This window comes from Aulostomus chinensis, chromosome 4 (assembly GCF_037954235.1).
Source record: "Aulostomus chinensis isolate RoL2024-O1b breed Wild chromosome 4, RoL_Achi_v1.0, whole genome shotgun sequence".
In the NCBI taxonomy this organism is placed as follows: domain Eukaryota; kingdom Metazoa; phylum Chordata; class Actinopteri; order Syngnathiformes; family Aulostomidae; genus Aulostomus; species Aulostomus chinensis.
The window spans coordinates 23,558,737-23,571,315 of record NC_141323.1 but is presented as its reverse complement, the minus strand read 5'-3'; the positions used below and the strand labels follow the sequence as shown (position 1 = coordinate 23,571,315).

The 12,579-nt window shown below is 42.6% G+C and overlaps 1 protein-coding gene across 4 annotated transcripts in view; it reads right to left on the bottom strand.

The window, feature by feature from the left end:
• Positions 1–6,605, bottom strand: part of LOC147263938 (dedicator of cytokinesis protein 4-like) — a 130,475-nt gene extending 123,870 nt beyond the window's left edge. For 3 of the 4 annotated variants that reach the window (XM_086202316.1, XM_086202317.1, XM_086202318.1), the window contains exon 1: positions 6,394–6,605. In XM_086202316.1, the coding sequence (XP_086058442.1) occupies positions 6,394–6,430 (37 nt within the window). In that variant the 5' untranslated portion in view covers positions 6,431–6,605. The remainder of the gene's footprint in view (positions 1–6,393) is intronic. The other variant, XM_086202319.1, reaches the window with a different exon arrangement.
• Positions 6,606–12,579: the final 5,974 nt, after the last annotated feature.

The following is a 12,579-nucleotide window of genomic DNA, read 5'->3' as shown; positions in this document are numbered from 1 at the left end:
GAGGTGGACCAAAAAAAAAAAAAAAAGAGTGTATGTCTCTCCTCTGGTTGCCCATCCCCCACTACAGCATGTGGAGATTAGTCTATTTTCTAGAATTAAATTGGAAAATTGAAGAGCAAAACCACCATTACTCTGTCACATTTGTTAATAATGCATATGTCCTCCCAGCCTGCCTTGACACTCTATTAGCCATCAATAACACGTTAATGATAATAGATTTAACCTGAATATTTCTTTTTATTAGCATGTTAATAATAAATCAGATTAAGGAACTTGAGGGTGAGCAAGGGAAGGTGCTACTACGGAGAGCTTTACTGGGAAAATAGAAGCCTTGAGGTCATTACAACAAACTGGGTCAACCACGCAAACGCTCCCACAAATCAATGTACACTTCCTTTATGGTCAATACGTGCCGCCCTGGATTACTGCCACGGGGCACAGATAACTGACTCTAGACCAGCCCAAGCAATCATTTCTCTCCTAAATGAGCAAAAACAAGTGTCTCCTGATGTATAAACTGCTCATCTCACATGCCGACAATGTGACTGTCACCAGCAGACACCCCCACCCCCTATAGTTTTTTTTTTTTTATGAAAATGGCACGTCAGTCATTTTTCCTCCCACACAGATGACACACACACACACACACACACACACACACACACACACACACACACACACACACTTCTGTTGGCTCAGCCACAGGAGCCCTACTGATCAGTTAAGCTGCTGAATTCCTAATAGGACGTATCCCATTAACCCCTCTCAAGCCGGGATCATAGATTGATATCGAGGGAAGGGGAAACCACAAACATGCTTGTGCCATGCCAGGCCCATGACACAGGAAGAGGCTGTTTCATAACATAACCATGTGATGGTTTGAGGATTATTTTTGCATCTTTTCTATCCATAAAACCAAGCTCTCTTAGGTCGATGAGCACGAGGACCCGGAGGAAATGATCAAACATGGAGATGAGACTGATTCAAGTCAGTTTTGTTTGTATAGCTCCAAATCTCAACAAACATTACTTCGTGACACTTTATGAATAGAGTAAGTCTAGATGCACCCTCTTTAAGTTATTTTAGTTTAAAGAGACCCAATTCCCCGTGAGCAAACACTTCTGCCACAGCAACAATGCAAAACTGCCTTTTAATACCCCAGAGACACTCCACGAGGGCGGCTATCTCCCTTAGCTGATGGGGTGATCCGAACTGAACTGTCAACCCATACTTCACACTATGAGATTTTTTGGCAGTTGTAGACAACTGAAAACCAGTAACTCATGTTGAGACTATATGAAAAAAAAAAATGAAAAAAAAAAAAAAGGTCACCTGATAACAGCCATAAGTATTCTGGTAAATTGGGAATCACTCAACTCCGCCGTCTCTGAGCAGAGGCCTCGTCTCTATCCTTCCACTTGCATGCTGGTCCGCCACAGGGGCTGCCTTTTGCAATGCTACACAGTGCTGTGTCAACCACCCTCAACAGATTCACAAGCCAGCGAGAAGGTGAGTTTAATTTCGACAAAACAAATCCCTATTCTATATTCAGTGTTGTGGGTTCTAAACAAACAGGCTGTGTGGTTTCCTCAGTAATTGAAGGCTACGTGATAAATAGAGCATGGTTTAATTGGACAACACAAATGAACCGGCGGTGGCATTTCTCCAACTGCTCTACGGTGGTGCTACAATGCCTAGTGTTGTAGAGTGTGAATCAAGTGCTCCTCACATGCGTCAAATGTAGGTGTATTTAACCCCTTACATGATTTACTCTTGCTCCACTTTCTGCATCTGTTAAATTCACAAGGGAGCCTCAGACAGAGTGCACACGGAGAGAGGGAGGGGTGCTATCTCTACAGATGGAGATGAGGCAGCGGGCAAGAAAGCAATTACAAGCTGCTCGGCTTCACCACGACACCCCCACCACCATCATCCCACCCCCCGCTCCCCCACCTCGCCATCCATCCATCGCCTGCCTAGGGGCTTGCCACATTAAATAATCATGGGTATAATGGTGGAATGGGCCTGCGGGTCCCCACCCCTCCAAAACAACCTGCTAATCCCCTGGGGAGTGTGGCATAGGGAGAGAGTTTGAGGTAACAGGGCTGCTGACAATGAGCCCACCTCTGACACGCGCCAACACCCTCAAACTACCCACCCCCGGATCAACCACGGCAAGCAAAGTCCCTCCAGGGAGGAAGCAACGATGTCAGCCAAAGGAGAGGAGGAAAGCCTGAGGCACAACTCCCACCCACCCCCCCCCACCCCCACCCCCATGCCCCCCATTACATCCAGGCCTCCAGCAGCAGCAGCGGTAGCAGCATGCTGTTGTGTGTTGATTTCATCTGTCTTGGTGAATGTTTGCATATTCAATCAACCATCACCGCAGAAATCTACTGGCAAACCAAGTCGTTAAAAGACTTTAATTACGAGTCTCAATTATGATGAGCAATGACATGCCTGATTGGTTGTTCCAAAGGACCCTAATGAAGAAAAAGGCTTCATTCTCTGTTTAACTCTGTGTCACTTCTAAAAATGACACGGAACGCAACTGCAAGTGACTCAGTGTGTTTGCAGTTGATGAGAGTTTAGACAGACAGATTATGTCTCGTCTACTTATGGAGCACCGTTAGTAAAATCTCGAGAGCGTAATTGGGAAGTAAATCTCAGTTTGGAGCTGTCTTCAAGAGGATACTGTACGATTACTCCCCAACTTACTTTTCTCAGCTTTTCTTTAGTCATTAATGATTCAAAATAAAACCAAAACTTTAAATTTACCGTCACCTAACTTTGTCTGTTGAGCTGATCGTTATTTCTGGCAACATTCGTGAATCAAATCCTAAATATTGTACAAAAAAAAAAAAATTAATAATAATCATAATAATACAAAAGGGACAAATAATTTGAAGGATTAAAAAAACCAAAAAAAATACATTTACAATTTGGCATCTTCTAACATCATGTGTCCAGAGCTCATTATTTTTTTTCCTCCGACATTAACGTTCCATTCTGAAACATGACCTAAGCCTGCCCTCTTATCGCCAGCCGAGCTCCGTCATGAATTAACATCATTTCATCGATGTTCGAAGGGTCTCCTTCCATGTCAGAATCCAGTAACCACTCAACTGGTAGGCTAATGGGTGACTTCACATCAACTCCCCATGACTCCATTCATATTTCATCAATGGCAGTGGCCCGGGTCCTCCCCGAGTACTGCTTCACTACGAAGATGAAACAACATCAAATACGGCAACCTTCCGATCAGACATTCTGATCTTATCGTCTCAAACTTTCCCTATGAAATTCCGAAAAATTCCACGCCCTTTTCATTAGACTCCTGCTCATAAGGGGATGAAATATTCGCTGTGAGGACCTGGAGGAGATCGTATTTAAAATGACTAACACAGGTACTTACTTGTACCCATATTTAGAAGTCAGAGAAATTCAACATGGAAAAAAGGGACCAGCGGGAAAGTAAAGACAGACGTCAACTGACAATCGGGAGCCAGTGCAGGTAGTGTTCCGCTGATCAAGTTGTGGGGGAGCAACAGCTGGTCATGGTGGCATTAAATATTTAAGAGATGTTATTCCCAGACCCCAGCTTGGGATCAAGGGTCATTTCACAATCATCCCTGCAGAGAGGTTATACTGCTGCCAGGATCAACATTTGTTTAACCATTTCCCTTGAAAAATACAAATACATTGACGCCTCATCCTGCGTATCCAAAACATAATGAGCAAGTTGAAATTTCACGCATTTTTTTCACGGCCACTCTGCGATTACACAAAAGCGGGGCGGGGGGACACACACACACACACACACACACACACACACACACACACTCGTCGGGTTTCCATCGAAGGGTTCTGATTCACATTTTGAAGAATCACATTCGAGGATGTTGTGGGGAGACAACAACCAATCGTGTTGCCTACCAACACGGCTCGCTCAACTCCCCATGTTGCTGCCAGCTTGGTGAGGCGTCCTAACAAACACAAGTGTTTGTTTCTGCGGTTGGGATGCCCGATAAGGGTGTGTATCCTGGTTGCTGCACGAGCACCTCCTCTAGTCAGGGCATCTGTTCGGGGGTTAGGGGGACAGTGTGACCTTCCAACACCACGTCCCCCTGTAGAAGCTCCTCGTCATCTGACATGAAAAGTTGCACCTGATGACTCCATGTATAAAAGGAGTGTGGTGGTATGCACAGGTGCCCCCCAGAGTGTTCGAGGGGGGTGACGCATCAACTGGAACAGTTTGGTCAGGCAATGTAGGACTGATGGAAAAAAAAAAAGGGAATTGAAAAATAAAAAACTTCCCTAAATTTAGCAAAAATGTATGTATACTTAAGGGCGGCATGGCTCACAGGTAGAGTGGCCGTCTAGCAACCGAAGGGTTGCCGGTTCGATCCTCACTTCCCCTGGTGACCATGTCGCAGTATCCTTGAGCATTGAATCTCATCCTTGCTCCCGATGGCCCTGTGATGGACTGGCAACCCGTCCAGGGTGAACCCCGCCTCTCGCCCAATGTCAGCTGAGATCGGCTTCAGCGACCCTTAATGGATGAGCAATATAGAAAATGGATGGATGCTCACTTAAGGTGCTTTTTTCCTTTTTTCAAAAAAGACAAAATGCTCAAAATAGAAAATAGAGACTACCGAATTCAAATCAAATATTTAGCTTTTAGTCGTTTCTGCCACCCTCGTCTCCACAGATATTCCCAAACACGGCCAAAACTTACCGCTACTTCAGAACAATTACAGCTTGTCCAAATGAAAGTAATTCCTCAATATGTCAATCCATTTTTTTTCTCTTATTCTTCTTCCACTCTGTTTGTTAGTTTTCCATAAGGTTGCCTATACCACCACCTTCTCATGGCAGTACTTGGCCTTTTTTATTCACGCCAAACTATCTGATGGAAACAAACCTCATGAAAAAGTATTTTTCTGTGACATTTCCAATTTTTTTTTCCCAAATGTACCTGAAAATGAAAGGAAAACACAGCTACTGTAGCCATCTTCGCTAAAGCTGCAACCAAAAGGCTCGTGAACGTGTGTGTGTGTGTGTGTGTGTGTTTTTGTGTGTGTATGCATTTAATGGAGCCTTCATTTCACAACAGGAAAACACCCTAGTTCCTTCCTCAAAAAAGGACCAGGCCACAAAAGAAACCCACTGCTGCCAAACATGTCTTAAAAAAAAAATCACGGTCAGTGAAAGAAGTATTATTGGCATTACTGAAGGGAAAAGGGATAAAGAAACTTTAATTCAATTAACAGGGCGCCTGGCAGACAATGGTGAGTATTTAGCCTTCAAAATAAAAAATCCTCTTCTTATCCAGACAAGCAAACTTTGACAGCGGGCTTTGAGAGGACAGATGGAATAAATCTAAAATATGAGGGATGCTATGGAGCCAAGAGGACAGTGTCTGTCCTGTACTGGATTAGCTATGATATAACTGTTGTGACTCAGATCAGAGCTTGCGCACCGTTGCCATGACGAGGAAGGGGAAACAAGCTTCTACAACGAGGGAAAATTTAACAAAGCAGTCAAGTGACCACTGTGTGTGTGTGTGTGTGTAGGGGGGGGGGGGGGGGGCAGAGGCTATAGCTCCTGGTTGGCAGTGCTTCACTGATTTCAGGTCAAGATGACACGGTGGCCCCTGCGGCATTTGTGACCTGGGAGAATTCTTATGCAACCAGACTGTCTGGTTGCAAAATGTTGGACAGTTTGATATGTTGATGTCTGTCACAAGATGGGAATTGATTTCACTGTGTTGAGCATCACTGCAGAGCAATCTCTCTAGGGAATATTATTATGAGACGTTTAAGCCGCCTCTCAGCTCGCATCTCAATGAGCTGCTTCACTCTCCTTTTCTGCAGGGGTGAAGAAGAATTTCCTACGACACAAACAGTCTGTGTGGGGGTTTCTCTCCCTACCACATTTAGATTGCATGGGCTGTGTTATTGTCGCTTGTTTGTCTCACTTGAGTGTTTGATTCACAGCCCCCGACAGCTTGGAACAATAACGATGCAGACATTTCCAGGACCTCTCAAGGTCCGTCAGACCCCCAAAATCTTTAAATGAATCTTTCTTTAAAAAAAAAAAAACAACAAAAAAAAAAAAGATCATTAAATCCTCCAACCCTTTCTTCGAACGCACAAAATATAAGCGCTATAAGAGAGGAACGTGTAAATGTGGCTGATCGTTACGAACCATGGGGGGTCAGAGAACCGACCCTGTGCTTTGCTATGTGGCAGTCAGATGAAGCTCTCATCTCAAGCTGTTTGGAAGAGAAGCTCTCTTGCATAAAACAAATACCCACAGTAGCAGAATCATCCCTGCCTCAGTCAGCTCCTCACTACAACTGCAGTTTCAAACATAAAGGCTTAAACTTACCGACGCCGTATTTTTCATGCTCCGTAGGTATCCACATGTTTACGGTCGGCGCAATTAAGTCAGCCGTGAGAAAAGCAGTGACTTGCGGGCTTTTGGTGCTGGATAGCGCATTCTATTGATGGGCTTTCCCCCGGTCTGTAGTAGCAGGCATTGTTTAGGTTAACGAGGGAGAATGCGCCGCCGCCGCCGCTGCTGCTGGTAGCGGTAAGGAGACATGATGCCTTCTAGTACTATCGGAAATCTGAGCATCAATCTGTATGCGCGCTCAAGTTCTGACAACAACTTGATGCCCCTACTGAGTTTCAAAACAAACGGACAGAAGCTGTAGTCGTGTCTGACATTTGAACTGTATACTTTGCTTCAACCTCCAATTTCAAGTTTTTTTTAAGTAATGAAAAGTTGGAAAAGCCGTGGATTTTTGATGAAAAAAAGTTATGATTTTGATTTCCATTTACATAAAACCAGTAAATGTTGGAGTTAAAGGATTTCTTTATGATATAACAATATTTTTTTTTACAGCCGATTTGTCCAATATTTCCTGATACTAACAATATTTGGAAAAAACTAGTTTATATCATATACCTATTCTGGGGAAAGAAAAAAAAAACTTGTCCCAGTATAAATAATGACCATCCAACACAAAAATATTGTTGTGCAAATACTGTTGTCTTTACTTAACATGAGTAAATGTGGTTAAATTAGAATGAAGCTGGACCAAGACTTTTTTTTTCTTCTATTACTTTAATAAAATGTTTTCTGTAGAATCAAACCATGGTAACTTGCCATTTCTTCTAGTAACATGCAAAATGGACATTCCATCCATCCATCCATCCATTTTCTACCGCTTAACCTGTTAAGAGTCACGGGGGGGGGGGGGGGGGGGTTCACCCTGGACGGGTCACCAGTCCATCGCAGGGGCCAACACATACAGACAGACAACCATTCACAGTCACATTCATACCAACGGTCTACGCATTCATTGGACTTCTCTGTGTTTTTTTTTTAAACATTTTAGAAAGTTTATGGACATGAAATATTTTTCTACGTTTTTTTTTCACAGGTATGAAAAAGTCACAGAAATGTATTGGCAAAACAATAACGTCGAAACACGTCACATAAGTATTCACTCTTATTTGAATTTTTGAATTATATAATTGTGTGTGTGTAGTGTATGTATATATATATATATATATATATATATATATATATATATATATATATATATATATATATATATATATCCTTTTGGTTTTAGGTTGAGAATATGAAACTTGTTCCTGGTTTGAACCATTTGGTCCATTTGCTTTGGTTGCAAAAAAAAAAAAAATGAACGCATACAACATAGATTTTTATTTTCAATGTACAAAATCAGCTCACTGGTATTGACTAGCCTATAATTTTTGGGGAAAAAAAACATTTTAACATGACCAAAAAAATGACAGGCTTATTAGGCTTCTTCAGTTATTGCAATCAAAGAAAATTATTTAGATACAGAGCGCCAATACCTTACACGCTTTATTATTGTAACGTAACACCTGTGATACACTTCAAAATATCCGAGCAGCATTTGAATCCAGCAGCATCGTCATAGCTGCGAGAAAGGGACCGTTGCATTCTGGGATTTGTTGTATAACTTATTGACGTCTATGTGGCTATGATGAAGGAGTTCATCAGGAACCGCTTTACTGTTCAGGATACTTTGAGGGTTTTTTTCTGAATTTTTGACCTTGATACTACTAGGGAGGGGGACTGAGAGAAGAAAGAGAAAGAAAGAAAGAAAGAAAGAAAGAAAGAAAGAAAGAAAGAAAGAAAGAAAGAAAGAAAGAAAGAAAGAAAGAAAGAAAATGTCAAATATTTACATTAGATAAGGAGAAATGGTTTAGAGTAGGCCTCTTACTTTTAATTTCTGTGTTGTGGTGCAGAACATGACCTTGAAAAGGACCATGGACGGGCCCTCTACTGGGATGACTTGTGCATGAAAAATACATGAGTCTCTGTGAGGAGGAGGATGAGGAGGAGGAGGAGGAGGATGCTGAAAACTGGAGGGAGATCCAAAGCCAAAATGAAAGAGTTTATCACAGAGCTCTCTGGCATGCTTGTGTGTGAGTTTTTTGAATGTGGGTGTGTGCACAGAATGTCACACATTTATTTTTTTTTATGAGCGGGCTGTCCTCACCATCTCCATTTTACTCATACACGTTTCTCCATTTTCCTTTTATTCCTTACTTAGACTCATCATATGTCGAACTGATGATGCGTTCGAGTACAAAGGATTTTGGGTGAAAACCTATTCTAATGCATGTTCATTTTCCATGCTGCAAATGGTGCATTAAAATGCTTTGAAGTGTCAAAAGTACCCCCCCCCCTCCCGTCTCATCATCAGTTTGCATGTCCACTTCTGCCCACACCTTTGTAGTTTATATGGTGAATTATGAATGGATGTGCCATGAAAAAGCAAGCAACCCGAGGCTTGCCACTGCCTTTTTAAGGTACATAAAGTATCAGCGCACGGTTGTATTTTATGTACAGAAAGCAGTAAATGCTGGATTCATTTTCTCTGTTGTATCCCCTTATGACCTCCTTCAATATTTCTGATTGGAGAGGTGGGGGTTGTTCTAATAATTCTACTCTACATATGAATAAATCATAAGCGACGGAGCAAAGTAAGACAGAAACCCCGTGGATTCATCCCTTTGAGGGCAGGAGAATGGAACCAGTGTGTTCTAGATGTTCTACATCAATTACTCAACTTCAGAGACAGTGGTGGTGATGGGAATAAATGTGGGACAGTAAACAAGAAAGCTGAAATGGGACAGATAAGAAAGGTGGTGCTGTCAACTGCCAATAGCAAATTCGAACTTAACTTGAAAGGGTGTTGTTTTATACTGGCAGGCTGATGCGTGTTCGAGGTGCAACACGAGTTGTGACCACGTTCCAGAATACATGACGAGACAGAAATCATGTTCAGGGCTCCCATTCTCAGATCTCTGCACAGGTTTCCTGTATGTCAAAGAATTCATTATAATTTTAATTCATTTTAAGCAGCAGACACATCTGAAGGAAAAAAAAAAACTCGAGGACATACGCGTTTCTGTTTTCGGCCCTCCTATCATACGACATTGCACATTCTTATTACCCAATATCACCCCCCCCCCCCCCCCAAGTTTCAAGTATTTTTTTCAATCATCTGACTTTTTTTTAGGTTGTGTTAAACCGTGTATTCATGTCTGACGTCAAGCCCATCGTCTTTGTCTTTAGTTGTTTTTGTTGTCCTTTGCCGTTCTGGCTGTTATCCCGTTGAAACGACTTCAAAACAATGACCAGTATTTTTCCTGTGACTCTCATCCCGTTCCAAGCTACGATAAAAGAGCTCATTTAACCGCAGAGTCTTATGTGTTCAAAAATAATAATAATAATAATAATCATAATGAACTGCTTTCTTGTCGGGCTAGTAGTGTGGCTTCGAGTATGGCAACCGTCTGCGTTGAAACGACAGAAGAATGATAACTACGAACAGAAATCCACGTCTTTCCACAGATAGCACAACTGTGGTGATACCCTGACCTTTCCTGTAACCCTACAAGTAAGTTCATGTTTATGATTCCACAGAAACATCTAAACAAATATCAAGCGGGGTAGGAATAAATCCCAATAACTCGACAGTTGGGACAGGGGTTTGTTTTTTTTTTTTTGCTCGTCATTTTCTCTGCAGCATGCGATGTATCCGTGTATACGCAGCATTTGTGATTCATTCATGTGCCTTGTCTGTGTAGGTTCTCATTCATCCAGGTCATCGTAGATCGAAGCGAAGTAAAATCTGGTCAACTGGACGTAAGTTTATCTTGAAGACGTTTCACCTCTCATCCGAGAGGCTTCTTCAGTTCTAGTGAAGAGTGTGGAAACTCCAGCTTATAAACCTATGTGGGAGTGGTCAGTGCTATTGTGGTGGAAACGACCCTCCCGAGACTCACCTGGCCTCCCCAAACGACAGTCGTTGTGCGGTGTCAGGGAGTTTCAGGGGTGGTCGTTAGGGAGTTTCACCGACCACTCAGATGCTAATGGGCTGTGCTGGCAGCAGCCGTTCCACATGGGTCTTTCAGCTGAACTCTTTGGGGAAGTTTTGAAAGGACTTGGTTGTAAATAGGTGAAAGGAAATGTCGCAGTCCACCTCCTCTGTTCAAAGATGGTTTCTCTATCCTGACGTGGATGGCTTCTTTAACTCCTCTTTCAAACCATCTGTCCTCTCTGTCGAGGATTTGGACATGGTCGTCCTGGAAGGAGTGGCTTTCCTCCTTGAGGTGGAGGAAAACCGCTGAGTCCTGTCCTCCAGAGTTGGCTCTTCTATGTTGGGCCATGCGCTTGTTGAGGGGCTGTTTGGTTTCCCCTATGTAGAGATCCGTGCAGGCCTCACTGCATCTGATCGCTGTCAGATCGTTACCAAGCGGCGAGGCGAGAGAGGGACGCTTTGAATAGGCAATTGTAGAAAACATCATCGTGCCGAAAACAGACGCGGCAGAATGTTAGCTTCGTACCTCTTAAGGCTGCATTAACGCTTTGAAAATCCGAAAAATGTGTTCAGTTGAGAATATTTTCTTGCTCGGGAAAACGCGTAGGTCTCACAATGTTTTGTTCAGCGCCGAGTTTATTTTCGTCAGTAGCACAAACGTAAAAATCCCATTGGTTGTTGGTCGACGGAACTTAGCATCGTCATACAAAAAAAAATATGCCATCCCAGCAGCCCTCTTGCGGACAGACGCGTACAATTTCAAACGTGTATTTTCCCGTATAGAATCTATTTGATGATGCCTTAACTGATAGATGATGAAGCAACATAAAAAACTAAGATGGGAACCGGAATATTCCATGGCTCTTCTTTCTAAGACAACCCAGGTCAAAGCTGTTGACGTCAAATATTTACTTGTATAGACATTAAGAATATGATTTTAGATAGATGTTGGATTTTGTTCATCATCAACTATTACCCTCTATGCTAGCTGAAGCCTACCTTAAAAATCAATTTAGGAACAAATCAACTGAAATATTTCTCAGTCGATCATAAGAGGGGTGGAAAAATTGTGGGATTTCTCTTCAAAATCAACAAAATACCAACGTCAGCACTCCATTTCCCATGTTCCCTTGCGCATTTTTTTTCATGTTTGCTCTGAGTTTCATCAGTGGGGACCCTTATGTTCCCTTCAGGCTATCATCATGAGAAGTGCGACTGAAGATGATGGCGGGAGGATGGAGGCGGTCACTGCCACAGCCGGTTCCAGTGGCCCAGATGGCCTCTAAAGATTGCTCTGCATTTCCTCTGCTCAACTGCCAGAGTCTTTTCATCTCTGGCCCCAAATGAAAAAAACATCTGAAAAGCATTAATCAAAAGAGAGAAGAGAAGAGAAGAAAGGAAAACGAAAGAGAAGAGGAGAGAAGAGAAGGAGGTTTCATTTTTCTTTCTTCAGAGCGTGATATACCTCCCTTATGTCACAGTTTATTTTTCAAACTGAGACTGATTTACTCTGCTGGTCGCAGCAAAAAATGACACTTTCTTATCTCAAGATACACTGCCTATCGCCTCTTCTCAGCTTTGATTGAATTCACACCAGGAAGCGTAACTCAGAAGAAGCAAAAAAAACCAAACAAACAAACCCCCCCCCCCCCCCCCATACGCTTCCCTCGGCTCACACAGCAGGCAATATCCTCACCTACAGTTAGAGATGGCCTCTAAATATAGCTGGGAAAATAGGCTGCGCCTCATAAGAAAAACACCCCTCACTTGAAAGACTGAATGCCAGACCTCCGATGAGGGATTGACACATAGATCTGGCGGTCTTAATTACAATTCCGTGATGGCAAATTAAAAATATTGGCACATTAACTGCACAAAAGAACAGATATAAAGAGGCACATACTGCATGTAAAACCCCAACCACGAAGCTTCAACTAATATTCAAAGGCGGTAAAAGTATGTTTTTCTTAATAGCTGAGAATTATTTTGAAAGTGCATCTGCATGACTGTCAGAGCTTGTCTTCTATTTTTCCAGTCTCGACGTGAGAGAAAACTTTCTCTCTGCTTTAGTATCAACGCACGAGGCACGGGTGAACGATGTTTCATGTGAAAAACTGCACTTGGAAGCCATGAAATATGAAATTCTCAACATGAATGTCACCGGCAAGTATTTCTCGAAA